Here is a 19786-nt window from a genome sequence, read left to right as displayed (position 1 = left end):
GAAAATCACTCTACAAAACACACAAACCACGAGGGAATTTGAAGGATTTATTTGCTTAGTGTGTTAGTGTTTGCATTAACAAATCACGTGTGCTTAATTTGGACAAACATTTCAGAGCATTTCTAAGATGACACTCCACAACTAGAGGAGTTTAAACTTGTTCAAGACAAACATGTAGAGATTTCAATACATTCTTACTTGAAACATGGAGAGTACTCTCATCCCAGATGTGCAAACTAAATGTCCATTGTAAAGAAAAAGAAAACGTGAAATAGAAAAGCAGAAGAGCAGAGTTTGAAAAATGAACCTTGATAATATTTTGACATATTTCATTCAATAATAAAAAGCCCGGACAGCAGGAGTGGTTCAAACTTACATTCATGCAGTATGTCCAATACATAACCCCTTCTGGACTTTTAGGCGTGATGTGTGTGCAGTGGGATAATAATAATAGAATCTCTTTGTGAAAAGACACAGTCCTTTAAGATTGTATTGAAATTTCGCCATGTATAACATTTCAAAAGAAGCTGTGAACAGCTGAATGAGCAGATTTTAGATTTTACACCAAGCGCCCCTTTCAGAGTGCTAGACGAACCCCTCAGCAGCTACATGGTTGTTTTCCCATCGATCGCAGCCTGTGTGTCATTATGATGGATTGCTTTGTGGGCTTCAGGGAGACCAGCACCGGGCCCGCCGTATCGACAACGCTCCCATTCCCCTCTCCTGCTCTCGTTAAGTACTTCTACCCCAAGTTAATGAACTTAAAAACAGGGAGGGGAATAATTTGTGATCGTCTCTTGAGTTCGTACGTTTAGTTCTTTTAAATGAAATCCTGCACACGTGTGGTGGCGACAACGAAATAAAGATTCAGAATTGCACTGTTTCAGTTTGTAGAGCTTGTCTGACTGATGAAATGTATTCACACACACATGTGCCTGAACACATAAAGTGCAAGTCATGCCACTGTGGTACTTGAAATCTAACATTTGAAATAAACCTCATCTGTTTTATGGAAGGATCAAATTGAAATCAGCAAAAATATCTCTGTCGTTCAATTTGTAAAAGATGTTAATCCGCTCAACTTTCCACACTAGTTTACTGCACTAACTATCGGAAAAAAAAGACAGATAGACAGATTTTTAACAGCTACGGATATGGTACTATTCTCTGCTCGGGAAATCTTTGGGGACCCACCGAAATTGGCAGCAGGCGGAAGATGTGGCCTCATTCAGACAGTCTAATCTGACATCTGTTATTGCAGACAGAATCAGTGGGCTCATGGGGCTGCCAGGAGAGGAGAGATGGAGGTGTAAATGAGAGCAGCAGTTTAGATCTAATAGGAAAATGAGATGAGAAGGGGCCCCAAGTTCAGATGAGTGTCCAAGACAATCGGCTTTTATCTGGAGCTGGCGTCATGGTGGAGTGGGGGGGGGAGAGACTGTTGGAGTCGGAGCGCGACTGCTGCATTTGTAGTTACTTTTAAAAAAGTGTAAATTGACGGCATACTGTAACCTTATGACATAGATTTCGTAGCGAACTAAACTGCAGAGTCTGCAGTTGTGTTGGTTGTCACCTCGCTTCCCAATTAGAGTGAGCCAGTGCTGCATACACTGAAGGACCCTGGAGGGCAGCAGTAACACATATATATATATATATATATATATATATATATATATATATGTGTGTCACACATTATGATCTAGGTATAGAGCAAGCCTCTATTTCAGTGTTTTCTAACCCAAAAATATCCCCCACCATTCCTCACTTTTGCATACATGACCCAGTTATCTATTGCATGTGTTCTCACCCGACAGAACTGAAGGAGCGGAAACACATTTGTTTTTAGGACAGAGGTTTTCTTGATGGGCCATCAACCCCCTTCCCCTCCCCCTCCCCCCTATCTGGTCCCTGTCCTGTTCACACCGTAGTGATCTTCTTGTCTTTGGTGGCCTGTTTGATGGCGGCCTGCTCACAGATGATCTCCTTCAGCCTCTGCAGCCGGATGTTTTGGGTGCTCAGGTCCCCGACGCCCGTCTGGCTGCGGTGGAGTAAGGACAGGGCATTGATGTACTCCAGCTCCGTGTAGCGAACGCCCTGGTCCACCACCAGATTCAGCAGCTCGTCTGCGGTGTTGTACAGCATCTCGTAGTACTGCCTGAATGGAGACACGTGAGGAGCGAGGTGAGAGAGAAATAACGTCAGGAGGTTAGGGATACAGAAAACGAGCACAGAAAACGATAGAAATCAAAGAGAGGAAGATACAAATAAAAGTTAATAACACTTTACATTGCTCTATGTATTATTCCAGTGCAGAATAAAACAGGAGCAACATCAACAAAGCGGAAACACAAAAGCCAAACTAACTGCTGTTGCTGTCAACCCCAATTTTCTTAAAAGGGACTTCAAGGACCTCACCCTGCCGCCAACGGGAGCATTGAAGGTGGAGGGAAAACATTCACCGGCTACAAACTACAGAGTGCGTTTTAATGAAACCCTGTTGACGGAGCCGAAACAGGAGAGGTGTGTGTAGAATGAATAGGTCTTTAACCAGAACCCGGCGCCACAATGGGCCATTTGAAAGAGGCCATGAAGTACATACTGATAACGAAAAAGCACAAAGGGAGCGTTGGGTGAATACCACACACTTCCTACTGCACAATTTACAGAAAGCATTGCTCGGCAAGGAACTGGAGGTAAGGTAATGAATGCACAGGCGAGTGTTGGGATGCAGGACAGACAGTTTTCTTTGCTCGGGGGCAAAACAGGTCAAATACCTTGGAGAGTGTGTGTCTGAGGGATGGTGTTGGCCAGGCAACTATGCCTTAAAACCCTCACAGGAACAACAAACCGCGAGCACACACTAGAATAGATGTCCCCACCATCTGCCCCCGGCTGTGGACAAATCCCACTCTCTAAAGACACTTAAATGGTACACTTCCATAAAAGTAGTTGTGGACACAGTCGATTGCAAGAGGACAAGAGGTGAGCGGCATACATACTGTATTATGACACGTATGTTTAGAACTAGGGGACATTTAGTTTATGCATTGGGCATAGATTTGCTAGATAAGCAGCTTTTCTGTGCGATACGAAAATCAATGAGGTGACTCTTGAAATTTGCTTGAGTTAGGCAATTCATTTTTGTCAATATAACAGTGTTGTTGTGTGGTAATTCAGTCAATTAATGCACATATTTTATGGAAATAGACAGAAACCAATGGAGGGCTGGAGAGAAAGTGGGAAAAAAAAAATGTGAATTTGTAAAACACAGAGGCGTTAAGTGACGCTATGACGTAAATTAAATGCGATTTAAAGGAAACTGCTTAAAATGTGTAAAACTGCTGGTTTGTTATTTCCTCCGCCTTTAACTTTTGTGCGAGATTGCGGTCCTTCTTACAGAGTGCTAAACGGCTGACCTGGCAGTAACATTACAGCCCAAACATATTATCTTGCACTTCTTTTATCCGCATAACTACAATGAATGCGCGTCGGGCTTTGAGTCCTGCCAAAACTAAGGTGACACGTGACTCAAAACTGCGCCTGAACGCATCCCGTGTGTCGACACGCGGCCGGGAGGACCGAAGCTGCTGCTGCTGCTCTGCTAACATGCCGCTCACGCTCCTCCTCCTGTGTAGACATGGAAATACGGCTCCCCGTGTAACAAGACAAGCATATGCATGTTAATGAGCTCGTGCCTCCGTGTGACAGTGAATATTCTCTCGGAGACAGTTTCAGGCAAAAGAAGTTTCCTCTACCGGCATTAACTGGCCACCTTGGCCAAGGGCAGATGCCAGTCGCTCAACAGCAGAGGCTCCGGCTGCTTTGCTCTTCTGTTAACAGATAATTGTAGCTCTGACATTGCTAGGCTGATGAAAGGGCCTTGGAGGTGTTGTGGCTGAGAGGGAAAATAAAATAAGAAATGTCGAGTCCACCGGTTTCCAAATCTCTCTTTGTGCGACAGCAGAAGAAAACAAGTGATTTATAATTATGTCCAGCAAAGCACCTGGAGGAGGAGGAGGGTTAAGCTCTCTGTTGTGCCGCTGGAAGATGAAAGTAAATGGATTCAGCTCTTTAGTGATTTTCTGATATGGCGCAGTAAAAAGACACTTTGGTGAGAAAAAGGATTCTTTATCTCGTTTGTTTAGCTCCATCACCCATCCAAGAACGATTCCCTCCTTGAGATGATCATTTTGGATGCTAACAAGGCCTTAATGAGCACTCGGGGAGCTTCTGTTCCACGGGTGTTTTATGTGCTGTCATTTTGGAGATTCAACAGCAGGAAGAGACCGGCAAAAAAGTAACGGAGGGGCACAATGGATGAGATACAAAGAGAGAGGGGGGGAAAAAAGAGTGATGACTGAAGAGATGAGTGAGGAATAGAGGTGCAGAATATCTGTTTTTTGGCCTTCCCCTGACAAGTAATGCCCTTGGTCATCGAAGCATTTGCATTCTGTCTCATTCGCCCATCCTGCTCTCAATTTTCTCTCCAAGGTCTTGTTCATTTTTCCATCCTTGAGCTCATTTCATGAATACGCTTGTCAATATTGATGAGGGTCATAACGGTTTACTCCTTAACCGGGGGGCAAGACAGAAGACAGAGCGGGATAAGGACGGATCCCACATGTGGTTTTATCTCATTATGTGTTTCTGTGTAAATGTCTAAATGCTGGTGCCTCTGCTTTGTATCCGTTTGTAGATGCAAAGTACGTGTTTTGAGTGTTGCCGCATTTACCTCACACAGGAAAAACACCAGTCCAAAAGCAAAAATCATTTCCCTAGACGCAGCGATTGCTCGAGGAAAATCGTATTTTTTAACGAATACACGTATTTCTTTTGTTGTGGGAGGAATTTTTGAACAGAAGGCTACACTCGGTCAAACATCCATCCTTGGCTCTCGATGGGAAGCAGCTGAGCAGAGGAAAGAAACTGTTGATTTTGAACAAAGCATTAAGAGCATTGTCCGTCTATACGCATGCGTCAGCCCTGCGATAGATTGATCTGTCCGGGGTGCATTGGCCTGTTCGCCCGGTGTGAGCTGAGTCAGGGTGTGGCTGTACAAATGATGATGGATGCACATTTAAAACCCCCCGAAAAAAAGTTGTTGTTTGCGGAGTTTGTATTGGCTGACTGACTGACATGTTTGTAGACTCAGCTCCCAGTTTCAATTAAGAAAACCCTTCTGGTCGACTAGTAAGTTATGCACACAGTGGGAAATTAACAACAACCTGCCGGAAAGTGAAATCATGACTGTGAGCACTTAAGACAGGCACCGGATTCTGTTTTTCTAAAGTCTGCAAAAATAATCTTCACAAATAAACACCGCTTTCTGAATGCAATCGGCAGGAATAAAAAAAAGCTTACTACACCAGCTCCGCATGAGCGACATTACACAACGAGGCTGTAAAGGCAGACCAGTCGGCATGAGGCCACTTGTTAGCAAACCGCCTTTTAAAAGACATTCACGAGAGGGGTATTAACCGACGTATTTCATATCGCAGAACATTGAATCTTATTAGCGTGTGTTAAATGCAAATGGTAGCACTCTATTTCTCTGATAAAATAGTAAAAATAGCTTGAAAGCTCTGGAATCTATCTGGCGATGCAGCAGCAGCAGCCGCCAAGTGAAAGTAAAAAATACCTCGTCAGGGCTGTAAAACAGGGCTTAACTACAGTATAATAGCAACTATAACTCACCTGGCAGTGATGCATTTAGGAAAAAAAAATAAATCACACACAGGATTTGTTAAAAGCCACTGATGCTCATTTAGAACTGAGGATGGGGCAATAAATCCACTTCTGTAGCATCTAATAACAAAACAGAGACTGTGTGTGTGTGTGTGTGTGTGTGTGTGTGTGTGTGTGTGTGTGTGTGTGTGTGTGTGTGTGTGTGTGTGTGTGTGTGTGTGTGTGTGTCTGAGATGTGAGGACAGCTGGCAATCTGGCCTCTGCTCAGCACAAAGAGGAGGGCGCTGGTTCAGAAAGAGAAAGTGTAAGGTGTATGTGTGTGTGTGTGTATATATACACGTGTGTCGATGTGAGGCATGTTAGTGTGCGCTGAAAACACTTTCAAACAGTTCATTACCCAAGCAGTTGGAAAGCCATTTGCCAAACAGGGTAAGGGCTGTTAATAAGATTAAAATCTATCAGCACCCCACCATCAAGACGGAACCCCCTGGTAAAACACACACACACACACTTTAAAAGATACAGCTAGGAACCAGAATCATTTTTTTCCCCACGAAACCAAAGTGAATTGTTGTTGATTGCCTCTTTCCTTAAAGTTCGTCTCTATTTATGTCCGATCTCCACCTGCCTCAACCAGAAGCCTATAACAGCGCTGCTTTAGTAACCAGCAGGCGTGTGTGTGAGTGTACGCGTCAACATGCCTCCATGGTGCACTTTCTATTCAATTTTAATTAGCCCCCCCCCCCCCCTTCCTTGTATACCTAGAATATTAAGTAAATGGATGGTGCGTGGATGTAGCATAGGACAGACAGATATGTATGAGGAACACGGCACGACGAAGACAAAGAACAGCAAAAGGGGAAAGACAGGAATCAGCACAATTCATTCCCCCTCATTTTCGGCGTTGTACAATATTAAGATCATTACAGGCTGCTGCTGTCAGCGCGTTTGGGAACAACACGTTAGTTAGCGGGGGGGGAGCTGAGGTGAGGACAGAGGAGGAGGAGGAGGAGAAATGAGAGGCTGTGGATAAACCTCTACGTTAGCTGGAACCAGGACTTGTTGCCACACACACACACACACACACACAGCAAAGACCATCATCGTCATACGGCATCTTGCGAATGCACACAAAAAAACAGAAGCAAAGGAAGGGGAGTCGCTGGAAGAAGAAGGGAGCCGTGACAAAAACAATTCAGCAGAGGTGTTGGACGGTAGCAGAGAAAAGGAAAAATGAAGAGAAAGGGACCGAGAGGAGGAAGAGAGAGATAAAGAGAGAGACACAAGGTGACAGGAAGGGAGACAGAAGCTGAGCGAAGTGACAGCGTACTGAAGCCAGGCCTAAATACAAACAGTTTTATCTGTTGACACCCACTACCTCCTGACACGGCCGTCAACTGTACTTATTACCACATTCTCTGTAGACACACCAGCCTGTCACCTCAACACACACACACACTGGGGTTTACACACACACACACACAAAACCAAACACACCGGCGCTGAGGGAGTACACTTCGGGACAATACGTAGTACACAGGTTCTTGCACATTTCACACATGTGCACCTGCACACCGTGGTAATTTCCAGTAGCAGACAGGTGGTTGCGATGGTCTGAACCCTGGGGCATCTCTGCAGTGAGCCTGTCAGACTGGTGTTTAGCCTAGCTACGGGCTAAGGGGCTCGTGAGTTAGCTAAGGATGTTATGACAGCCCGGCATCCTGCCTACACGGGTCAGCGGGCAGCTCAGAGCTCCACCGCATGTGTGTTTGCGTTAGAGTGTGTGTGTGTGTGTGTGTGTGTGTGTGTGTGTGTGTGTTACGAGTTTGTTATGTCTCGGTGTGTCCTGAAAAACCCTAAATGCTGCCGCGCCAGAAGGAGAATATATTCACACAGACAAACAAGTACACATTTATTTACATTTGCTGTATGACACACACACACACACACACACACACACACTGTTGTGTCTGCCTCTTGTGCTTTCGGCAAGTTTGGTTAACATGGTGTGCTGCAGTAAAAAAATATGTAATCTAATAGAATGGTAATTTGAGGCTGAATCCATGTGTGTACTTCAATGCAGTCACACACACACACACACACACACACACACACACACACACACACACACACACACACACACACACGACCCAGTGTAGACTCGTGACATTAAGTCATTCCCTGAGCTCACCAGATCTGAAACAACGAGTGCTGAAACCATCATAGAGTTGTGCAGACATTAAAACAACTCGTTAACCAAGCAAACGATATGTGCTTTAGATTTCAAATCTCAGCGACAGCTAATTATTTTAGGCTAGAGTGGACTGTTGCCGGGCAACACTAAGTTTTTGAAAGTTTTGTTGTGCTTTCTCTGGAACTACTGTGCTCGAGGCTTTACAAAACACTCACCAACAACATCACCTTTATCTCATCGCTGCTTCTGTCAAGAAACTAGAAAACAGAGCGAGAGAGAGAGGTGACAATGAGAGGAGATCGATGGAGTGACACACACACACACACACGTGACATTGCAGTGACACACAGTTCCGCAGAACAGGACTGAGCCCCTGAACTGTTTCTGAGCAGATGGTCTGTGTTCGTCCACTTGTGTGTTTGTGTGACCTTGACCCACAGGCTGATATCGCTGGCATACTTCCGACTGAGAGACAAGAGACCGCCATAGGACGCCATAGGACCTTTCCATACAGACACGCATGCACACACACACACATATCATACATGTGAGCTTTAACACCCTGACAGCAACAACAACCGTAACAATTGAGATACTGTAGGTTTTCACAGTATCATACTGTATAAAACCTGGAATCAGCCACAAGGTGGCACTGTTTCCCCATCTTTCTTCACATGTTATGAGAGAGAGGAGCGAGAGAGAGAGAGGGGGGGGGGGGGGGGGGGGGGGGGGGGAGTGTGTGTCTTCACGAGTTCTGCAGTGCTGGTTACCGGGCGTCTCCTTAGTTTTAACTCAGATCAATGGTTATTACTGTGCCCTTGTCCAGGTCTCTCTCATCTCTCCCTTTCCCATACAAGCACACAGATGCAGCAAAACAGCCAAAACACACGCACATGAACATAGAAGTACCCGGGTACACAGGCAAACATCTGCAGCCTTTCTCAAAGGCAGGCTTCCTGCTGCGATCCCTTCTTTTTCTCATTTCATTCTCGTTTCTCTGGAGGTGGTAAAAAAATAAATAAAGTACTGATGTATATTCTGCTTTTAGTCCCTCATCCTCTCCGCTCACTGCTCATTCTGGTCGGCCAATGTTAGTTTTCTCAGCATCTTAACCGTTAGAGGTTTTCAAATTGTGTACAGTATGTGTGCATCTTTCAATATCTATGACGTATAGAGGATTGAGTTGTAGTCTTTTGAAAAGATGACTTTTTGGTGAGCCACAAACGCATCATTTCATCTTTATCATATTTTCTTATACAGGCCGTATGGTCACTTCCAATCACAGGTGCGAGCTACGGAGCGCGCTTTATGAATATTCATGTCCTGAACATAAATATGGTGATTTCAAAATGCTGATTGGCTTGGCTGAGAGTCTGTGTATGGGTGAGAGCAAGGGATGCATTCCACATGTGTGTTTTTGTGTGTGTGTGTGTGTGTGTGTGTGTGTGTGTGTGTCTTTGAGCCGGAGGCCGGCCAATCCAAAAAGCCATGAATCTGTAAACAATGCGCTCTGCAATTCCCAATCAACACCTCCACACTGCCCACGCCTCGTAATCAGAGAGTGGGAGAGAGAGAGAGTGAGAAAAGACAGAGAAGCCATCACTGGCATTTCTCCGTAATCAAAGTTGACAGACGGTAGAAATAACGCGCTAACCAACGGTCCTCCACATCCAGCACAGTTCAGGACATTTCAGTTTACTTCTTTGTTTTTTTTTCCTTCCTGGAGGGAAACTTGGCTTGCAACACCGGCATATCACAAACAATAGCAGCGTCCAAACAGAGGGCACCCGTCCACTCAGACATATGACACAGTCGTGAGGAGTCCAAGAGATAATAAACCGTACAACACCCACACAGCAGGCCGACGCGTTTTATAACAAGCGGGAGAACTGAGGTTATAAGTGAGCAGATAGTTGAGATGCTGCCTGAAAAATAACTAACGTAGAAGGAACAAAGATTATGAAACAGTAAAGCCTTCATCGGGTCGTGGAAGAAGCATGTCTTTTGCTGTTTTTGAGACCGATACCCAGCTGAAAGCTGAGCGATAACATTGGAAAATCAGGCTGATAAAAGTTTTCATCTGTTCTTCTCCTCAAATACTCTTTCCATATTTCACTTTCTTCCCTTTCTCTCTATCGGTGCCTCTCTCGCTGTCATCTCTCTCTCTCTGTTATTTTCTATCTATGCCATCTTCCCCAACTCCATTCTATGCCTTTTGTCGATGAAAGACATCTTTTCTATAACTTCCTTTCACTTAGTTTTTCTATTCCTCCCCTCAAGCCCTCTTTTATTACTCCATCTTTTCCATCACACTCTCGTCTGTCAAGGACACAAGCTTCTGAAAGAGGGAGAAAAAAAAAAAACCCACATGAATACTTTGAATCAGCCAACTCTGTATGTCTTCCTTTCTCTCTCTAGCCTTCAAAGATATAGGAGCGCTGATTTCTCTCCCCCCCCCCCATGCCTGTCAGGGCTGGACATCACTGTGCAACAGCAGGTAGACGCACTAAATATAAATGTATGAATACGAAATAAACACCAACAACCGTGTGCACACACACACACATACGGAGTTTGCTTGACAATCTGTCTGACCATCTGCCTGCCTTGTGCATTGATATAGTTACCGTCTGAACTTGAGGACGTTGTGTGTGTGTGTGTGTGTGTGTGCAGGTGTGTAACAGGGTAGGACCAATACGTCACTCGATGTTAACGGATCACCAGCCAGTGCGTATTTCTGATTTGATGGCTTCACAATCCAGTTTTTATATTTGACGTATATAATCAAGAAACAGATGCCAACACATTAATATGTGTTGCTATTATTATTTATAAGGTTATTATCGTCTTGGGTTTCAAGAGTCCTGTAATATCAGAGGCTTTATCACCATGACAACAGCAAAAAGGCAAAGGAAAAACAGCAAAGCACTTATAAAAGTGTTCGGCAAGAGCGTGACAATTTAGAGACACTGACTGCACAAGATGTCTTCTGCCAGCTACTCCAGTACAAGGTTATGAGCCTTTCCAAACCCATGCTGCTGGAAACTAAGTGCAGATACGAGTCAAGCCTTTCTGGTTGAGAGGTTTTCCAAAACTACAATTACCGCCTCACGGCTGCATGCCTCCACCAAGCAGTCACGTTGCAGTTTATGGCCACATCTGTCCAAAATGTCATCACTTCATCCGTTTATCCTATCAGGCGTTAAGGAATTGTCATAATTAGCATATCAATTCTGGAGCTAAATGCGGTTTGTGTGCCGAGTTTGAGGAAATTCCCTCCGAGCGTTCTGCCGGTGCGGAGGAACAATAATTGCTCCAGGTGAACTGTGGCTAACGCTGTGAAAAAAAAAAGACTCTAACCTGGCAAAGTCGAGGTCAGCCTCCCTGGACATGGTGATGTTGGTGAGGTTCTGTTGGAGGACAAAGATGTTCCTGCACATCTTCTTGATGCCGGACTCGCTGATCCTCTTGAAGTACTGGGCCCCGTTGATGAGAATACAGGAGATCAGATGACCCAGACCTAGAGAGAGAGGGAGGAAGAGAAAGAGACGACTCAAAGAAGAGAAGGGCATTAAAAGGGGAAGCAGAAGGGAATAGAGAAGGAAGGTTTCTTCTGTCAAGCACCTTTTCACATTGGATTGAGGTACTCAACAACCACATGACACGCAAAGGCTTCTCAGGCAGCCGTTAATACTTCACCCCCGGGTCCGTGCTGACCTTCAAAGATGTACTGGAACTTGTGCTGCTGCAGGCCGGCCCCCATGGCCTCCTCTATGGCTGAGATGTCCTTGTTCAGTTTCACCACCAGCGGGTCGTAGTCCATGCTCTCCACGTTAGCCACGATGGCATAATTGCCTTGCTTAGCCAGGGGGATCAGGTAATGGAAACAATGCACTCTGCATCGAGACGTGGGCGGGTGAAGACGTTGAGGGGTGGGAAGGAGAAAGTGGACAATTAGATGTCTGACTTGGTCACATTTTGCTATAATGACCCAAAAAGTGCCCCGTAGATTCTGTCGCAGTTCACTGTTGATATGTGTGAATCACCTTTGACCGGTGTTGAGTTTGAAAATATTACAGGGAATGAGGAGAAAAAAAGTCAGAATAGAGTTTAATATACTGTAAAGAGTATTTTTCCTTAGAATATGTCCTCAGAGTTTAAAATAGTATATATATATATATTTATATACAGGACTGTCTCAGAAAATTAGAATATTGTGATAATCCCCATACGTGTGATTTAGTTTACTGAACCAAGCTGAGTGTTTTTCAAGGCTCAGGAAACCCTTGCAGGTGTTTCGAGTTAATTAGACGATTCAAGTGATTAGTTGAATACCCTACTAGTATACTTTTTTCATGATATTCTAATATTTAGAGATAGGATATTTGAGTTTTCTTAAGCTGTAAGCCATAATCAGCAATATTAAAAGAATAAAAGGCTTGCAATATTTCAGTTGATTTGTAATGAATCCAGAATGCATGACATTTTTGTTTTTTTAATTGCATTACACAAAATAAAGAACTTTATCACAATATTCTAATTTTCTGAGACAGTCCTGTATACACCTACTCTAACACCTATAATTTAAAAGAAATCATTTTGTCTAGAGTAGTCATAATGTATCCACCTATTCACCAACTGCTACATCACTGCTGAATACTCCTCTGATTAAAAGCAATCTGAAGAGCACAGCGTCAAATTAAAGTATGTTTTATAACAGTTTGAGGTGTAAAAAAATCCTTAGACATGCATTAAATGTAAAGCGTACAGCTACTAAAAAATATGCTTCCACTTCAGGGCTTGTATTGAAATATAACCTGCGGCTCCCCTTCATACCACGGGGTCCTTCACACAGTTGTTAACATTAATAGAGTGTATGCCGGAGAAGCTCATCTTTACATCTAACATACTGCATTTCACACGTTTTTTGTAATTCATTTGATCTAGATTTCTTTTCAGGGAAAGTTGAATGAAGATGTGTAACAAACATGGCGTCGTGCCCTTGGCCAGTGAGCAGCTCCGGTGGAGTAACATAAACAAGTGTTTCTATTCGCTTTTATTTTGTAAAGGAGTTCATATCCAACTAACAGGAAAAAGGCAGATTTAATGTTACAAGAGATCATAAAATAGAACTTTCAAGTTACTTTTTGTTAACTGTGTAGCAAACCATTCTTGGTTCTAATGAAGAATAAAGAATACTATCTTGAGTTTGTTCCATGGTAACGTTCATCTTTCATATTATTACAAGACTGTAATGGGAGAGGGAGTGGATTTTAAAACACACTGCGCTACATCTTTCTGCCCTTTAAAACACCTCCATCACAGTCGGAGGACCTTTAGGTCCATAGGAGGCTCATTTCTGTCTCGACTTAAGGAGTCAATACTCTCATAATTCCATCACCACAGTGCCCTGAGCAGAAAGGTAGAAAATGATATGGGTGAATGTCTCTTCCCCCTAAGGCAAAGCCAACAACTACACCACATTTTCAAAGCGTCCGTCTCACTTCCCCCTCTCTCTCTATTCAATCATTTCTTCCACTTAGCTACTGTATCTCCCTTCTTTAACCCCCACCGTCGCTTTCACCTCCACACTCATCTCTCTCCCCCATCTCCTCCTCCTCCCCCCTGCCCTCCCCTCCCCTCCCCTCCCCTCTTGCTCTCTTCCTCATGGCTTCATTTAACTGGTACCACTATCAGGGGAAATTCGCTAGATGGGGAGAGTCAATGGAGTGTGGCATATAGCTAGACATCAGCCTCGGGGAGGGTTTTCTACTGAAATCATAAACAATATTGCATAAGCTATATAATAGTCTCCGGGGAAATGGTGGTACATGGAGGGATGGAAGGAAGAGGAGAGGGATGATGGAGGACTATTAGTGGGTGTGGGGGAGAGAGTATATGGTGTGGTAAATTAACTTGGTTATTGACATTCACACAAACACATATTCAAGAGCATAAAGTATAAACTGAACTCCTGAACTTCTGCATTTATGGCGCCACTAATCATTTGTGTCCATAACATTTAATGAAATACCCTCTAAGCTTGCGCAGTGTGATCGTGGTAACTGGGCGGTAAATGATTCAAAAGCCACAGGTGAGAAATGTGATGCCACATTTCTTGGGAAGAAGATGAAAAGTGCAACACGCGTGTCAACCGAAGCACATGCATGGTGCACACACCCAACGCATGACACAGACAGAGATGCTAATCAAGGTGCACTAGCCGGCATTTTGTGGCAATCTGGGGGAGCAAATGAAATAGAATTTGCTGCTTTTCTGTTGAGTAAACGCGCATCCACCTTTGAAAAGAAGACTGAGGCACATCTTAACTTGTAACTCGTCAACACGTCAAGATGCCGCCGCCGCCGCCGCCGCTGTGCCGGCTTACATCGTAAAACAATGCGCGCAGGCTTGGTTGGAAAACTGTAACTGTTCAGGTCAAGTCAACCCGACCTGCTTTGAGCACTATGTAGAGATTATAACGGTGTAGAAGCTATAAGATAATAAGAGCAGAAACACATGTTTTATAAATACATTCAAATAACTAAGATTTAATAGCTTTATTCGCATCATTCTGACTGGGTTCACTTCCTTTTAAAACTTCAAACTTTAAAGTGTTTAAACAAATTAAAAAAAACCTCTCCTGACTATTTATAGTCCGACAGTGACATTGACTTTGGAGCATTCAGTTCAGCCAGGAGAAACTGAGGCCATCTGTCACCTCGAAGGCTAACGAGGGCACGGTAAGATGTATTAATGCCGTACAGAACCCCTACGTGTGTTTTCATTCCTGAAGAGTGAGTTTCTGCTGCATACCTGACCTCCAGGTGCAATACCAGGAGACAGCGGTCTGCAATATCCTGGAACCCCCTCGACAGGTCACTCAGGGTCTGCAGAATCTGCTCTCTGCTCCGCTCGCTCTCACCGACCACCTGGCTGTCCGCCGAGCATGGAGACACACCTGGATGGACAGAATAGACAGGATGACAATCAATGACCCCATTAAAGACCTAGGATGACGTTTAAATGTCTGGATGCTGCTGAAGAAGCCCCTTCAGCTCCAGAGGTGGTACTCTATAGTTGACCCCGACCTCTTGTGCCCACACACAAACACACACACACACACACACACACTGCTCCGTGATCCAAAGTGAAATGCAGGCATGTCATTTCATACAGACATGATCAGGTACTGACAATGACACCAGCTCATACAGTACACACACAAGAAAACCATTAGCTTCACTTCCACTGAACACACACTTCCTCAGTCCTTCAGCTTGTTCTTGTACTTTCTTCTCGCCACTTGTGCTGAGACAGCAGGAGCATGTGTCAGCGCACTGCATTGTAAACCACACAAAAGACCTGTGTGTATGTGTGTGTAAGGAGAGAGAGACAGAGACAGAGACAGAGAGAGAGAGAGAGAGAGAGACAGACAGAGACAGAGACAGAGAGAGAGAGAGAGAGAGAGAGAGAGAGAGAGAGAGAGAGAGAGAGAGAGAGAGAGAGAGAGAGAGAGAGAGAGAGAGAGAGAGAGAGAGAGAGAGAGAGAGCATGATGAGTGTATATAAATTCAGCCCGGTGCAGATCAATGGCCATAAATTAGCAAGTAGTGGAAAGGGAGAGAAATTGGCCCCGTCAGTCATATGTAAGTCTATTTGGTCAATGAGGCGAGTGTGTGTGTGTGTGTGTGCGCGTGTGTGTGTGTGTACGAAGAGTGACTTTAGAGCAGGAGAATGCAGGGGTCCACGATCGATGTGCCGCAGTCAAAGCCAGCTCCCCAGTTACTCTTCCTGCCCTTCCGAAGGTCACACGTGCGCGCACACACACGCACACACAGTAAAAACAGAGTGGCAGCAAGTCTAAACTAAGGCCGACGTAAGCTGTTCAGTCGTCCTCCCCCTCTCTATGATTAATACCGTTGACTGATATTCAGTGAGATTACAGGTAATTCGATCCAAAGTTTCACTGCACACATATTGCATACCTATAGAGAGCCTGTAGCAGTGAGTGCTGCTGTGTGCTCACGTTTGCACACGTTGGTTGGGCTGACAAATATGTGCTGCTGTCCCCATTACAGTCGCTCCCATTTAACCCCCCCGATAAGAGGGGAGACCATCGGCTTACTCAAACAGCGGCGAGGCATGTGTCATGGCCGTCCAATCAACAAAGCAAACACACCTGTGAATGTGAGGTGACATCACTCTGGCGGCTGCGCTTATGGCCTCTGTGTGCCCAACATATAGAGATAAAGGCTGGATTCTTATTAAAGGTGTGCATGCTATGTGCGGGGCTGTGTATGTAGAAGTGCTATATGTACATGCTGTGAACTTAACTAATTAACTGTCTTCTTGAGTAGACCTCTTGATAGTGTGTGAGTGTACGTGTGTGAGAGAGTCATTTACGACCCAGAGAAACCTTTTTCTCTGGCTTAAATATAACTTCAGATATATACTAAAATTTGCACACAAAGAAAGTCTGATTGCTGACTGCTAAGCACTGATCCCTTCAACAGACTTTGTTCTTAGATACTGAAAAACCTTTTTATTTGTCGATATTACAAACATCTGTGATTTTTCTAATATCGACAAATAAAAAGGTTTTTCAGTATCTATTATTTTCTGTTTTATTTTCACAGCTGGAACCACCACCGTGAGTTGAGATAATTAGTGGACAGCATGGCTAACATTTTAGGCTCACAATCAGTCTTTATTGTCAACAGTGTGAGAGCAAAACTAAGTTTGCCTGAACTCCTAAAAAGTCAATTAACAGTCGATGTCTTCACTGGTGACAGTCTGCAGCAGCAGAAACCTGAGAGCCAAGGATCAGATCTTGATGTTGGCAATATCAACGTTAATCCGGCTAAATGAGCCACAGGAACAACAAACAAGATCAGTCCTAACAGAAAAAATCCACAGTGATTTCTCGAGGGAGCGGAGCATAATGACATTAATAGACTTCATTTGATTGTATTTAGCGGATGCTGTATATTCCCCCCGAGTCATCTTATCAGATCATTAATAGATACAGAAAAGCAGCACTGAAACACAATACTGCCACTCAAACGGAAAGCCACAATTACAAGACAGCTGAGTAACCTGAACGATGATCTGTGACTTTATTGAGGTCCACCGGCAGCAGTGGAATGATAACATCATCAACAACAAGTGTTTGGTGCAGCTGGCAGTGTCCTGGTTGTTTATACAGATATGAAACTGTCATTTTGATATATATACATATATAGACTTACTTAAAGCACCCGACAAAAGGCTCGCGTATATTTGTCTGATAAAGACCATTTTGCCGTCGCTTCGCTTGTGTTGCGCTTGTGAGCGAGAGAGAGAGAATTTCACTTGCTCTGCCTGCCGGAGTGTTTTCCCTCCAAAAGTGTGTGTGTGTGTGTGTGTGTGCACATAAGGCGAGTTTGTGAAAGTGACTCGAAGGCTTCTGCTTCCTCTCATGTGCATTACACTCACTCACTTTGGCAGCAGAAAGGGGAAAAAAAATAAAAAGCTTGCTGTGGCACACACTGCTGGAGGTCTCTCCAGGGGGGGGGGGGAGGCGTTTGTGAAACACACACACACACACACGCCCAAAAACACATGTGCACAGACACACAGAAACATAGACAAGCTCTGATTCCTAACGCGCCCCCCCCCCCCCAGCCTCAGTGCTTTGATGATGCGAGGGAGGCGTCGCAGCATGGGGGGGGGGGGCACCATTAGAGTCCGGGACCGACGGGCCAAAGGAGACGACTCATTGGTCCTGACTGACAACTTTCTTGCCCACTTTTTTTCTTTTCCTTTCGCTGCTGATTAAACGTGGGGATATGTATGTGCGTCTCATGTATCTACTTATGCGCTCATGTGTAGGTATGCGCGTATGTGGGCGCTGTGCTTATCCAATTATTTTCGAATCGCATCTAAGACAAACGTCTGTTGCTTGCCATCTGCAAGAAGATGAGGGTGGCAGACATTAAGGGAGACGATCAGTGATGGAGTTCACATTCTCACACACACACAGCATGCAGATGCATGCATACATACACGGACAATTCATATTAACTCAAAGCTCATCTTGCACTCTTTGACGTGTGGACCATTAAGGGGATAAACAATATATTAAGAGCACAACACAGCAGCGTCACTTGACATTGTCTGTGGCATTGACTAATGCAGACGCCGACATTTGATACAAATCATGATCTGTTTAGTTTGAAAAAGCACAAAAAAGGAGGAATGGAGAGAAAATGGAGATAAGCAAAAGGACAGTATCCTGCAGTGGTGGAATGATGAATGATTCATAAATGACTGAGTAAGAGAGAGAGGGGAGTTATTAATTATTTTGCTGCCTCTGGTGGAGGATGAACATTTGCACACGGAGATCTCAACTTCTGTCCGGAGAGAAAGAGACAGAGTGAGAGGGAAGAGAGAGACGGATAGATTTGAAGACGTGAAGATCCCAAATTGCTTAATAGCGTCTTATAATTAGAGCGAATGCCAGACGCATGCTAGTCTTTCTGGACAGACACGGTAATAAAAACCTACATGGATGAAACAAAAGACAATATTTCATACTGAAAAAAACAAAACCGTCTTCTCCCACTGCAACTTGTCCCCCCAGGCCTCTGCAGTGAATAAGAATGAGTTAGCTAAAGGGAAAGACCTGCACTTACTATAGTCAAGGTTAAAAAAAAAAGTGTATTCCATAAGCCCTCCGCATGCAGCAGAGCAACCGCTGAAGAGAGAAGGAACTTATTCCCACAAGGAGAACACATGGTTATTGTACAGAAACCCTGTAGCGTGGATTAGAGGCCTGTTTCTATCGTATGATGGTCTGGCCTCCGACATGAACACATACGAAAATTAAGTGTTGCTCGGCAGCTAAAGAGTCTGCAAAAAAAGAACAAAAAAAAAGACTGTCAACTAAGACAGCTCCTCAAACTGTTTATGATCTCCTATTTGCTGGTCCATTTTCAGTACACAAACATCCAGCAAGGCAACCAGACACCCTGGCAAATATGATTAAAAATGTCGAAAATTCGTATAAACACACACAGCAGTCAACGGTAAGAAAAATGGCTGTCATGCTGACATTGCCCCACAGGCGCCTGTGTGTGTGTGTGTGTGTGTGTGTGTGTGTGTGCGCTGTCGGGTAAATATTGTCAGAGTGGATTAGAAGTCCAGTCCTGCGACCAGATGGGTGATAAGACCCTTTCTGCAGCCACCTTCACGGCAAATCACCATCAGTGGTCTGTCTGCATATATAAACACACACACAGTCCTCATTACCAACACACACACACACACACACACACACACACACACACACACACACACACACACACACACACACACACACACGTTAACAATCTGACACTCACAGATATTCAGACGTATGTGCACACAAACTTCAATGTATTTTTTTAGACTTCAGTGCATAACAATGTGTGTAGCTACACATCCAGAAGGATTCAATCACACAGGAAGGTGACCAAACTAAAGTGAAGAGATTACACAGCCATGGACAGAATCCACCAGACCCATGCCACTCGAAGAGAGGAGAGAACAGTGCTCTCACACTATACCGGGATGAGGAGGAGGCAGAAGGAAGGAAGGAAGAAAAAGAGAAAGAAGAAAGAAAGGGAGGAAGAAAGAATTACCGAGACAGAAAGAAAGAAATACAAAGAAAGAATGAAGCAAGAAAGTCAGAAAGAGGAATGAAAGAAAGAAAAAGAAAAAAAAAGAAAAAGGGAGAGGAAAATGAGTTGTTCATACCTGACTGCTTCTGTAATATAAAATCCAATTTGGAGAGGCATAGACGTGAGGCGCGGGGGGGGTGGAGGATGAGATAAGGTGGGGTCCTTTTTCCCTGCCGTACCCTTGTCCCATCCTACACAGTGCATGC

The 19786-nt window shown here is 44.3% G+C and overlaps 1 protein-coding gene across 2 annotated transcripts in view; it reads right to left on the bottom strand.

Annotated features, from left to right (window-relative positions):
* Positions 1 to 1909: 1909 nt before the first annotated feature.
* Positions 1910 to 19786, bottom strand: part of exoc4 (exocyst complex component 4) — a 91876-nt gene continuing 73999 nt past the window's right edge. The window contains exons 17-20 of one of the 2 annotated variants that reach the window (XM_079183461.1): positions 14696 to 14840; positions 11579 to 11775; positions 11240 to 11399; positions 1910 to 2155 (exon numbers count right to left, since the gene is read on the bottom strand). In XM_079183461.1, coding sequence (XP_079039587.1) covers positions 1918 to 2155; positions 11240 to 11399; positions 11579 to 11775; positions 14696 to 14840 — 740 coding nt within the window. In that variant the 3' untranslated portion in view covers positions 1910 to 1917. The remainder of the gene's footprint in view (positions 2156 to 11239; positions 11400 to 11578; positions 11776 to 14695; positions 14841 to 19786) is intronic. The other variant, XM_079183460.1, reaches the window with a different exon arrangement.

This window comes from Pholis gunnellus, assembly GCF_910591455.1.
Source record: "Pholis gunnellus genome assembly, chromosome: 22".
Lineage (NCBI taxonomy): Eukaryota > Metazoa > Chordata > Actinopteri > Perciformes > Pholidae > Pholis > Pholis gunnellus.
The sequence above is the reverse complement of the archived record's forward strand: the minus strand, read 5'-3'. Positions and strand labels throughout refer to the sequence as shown.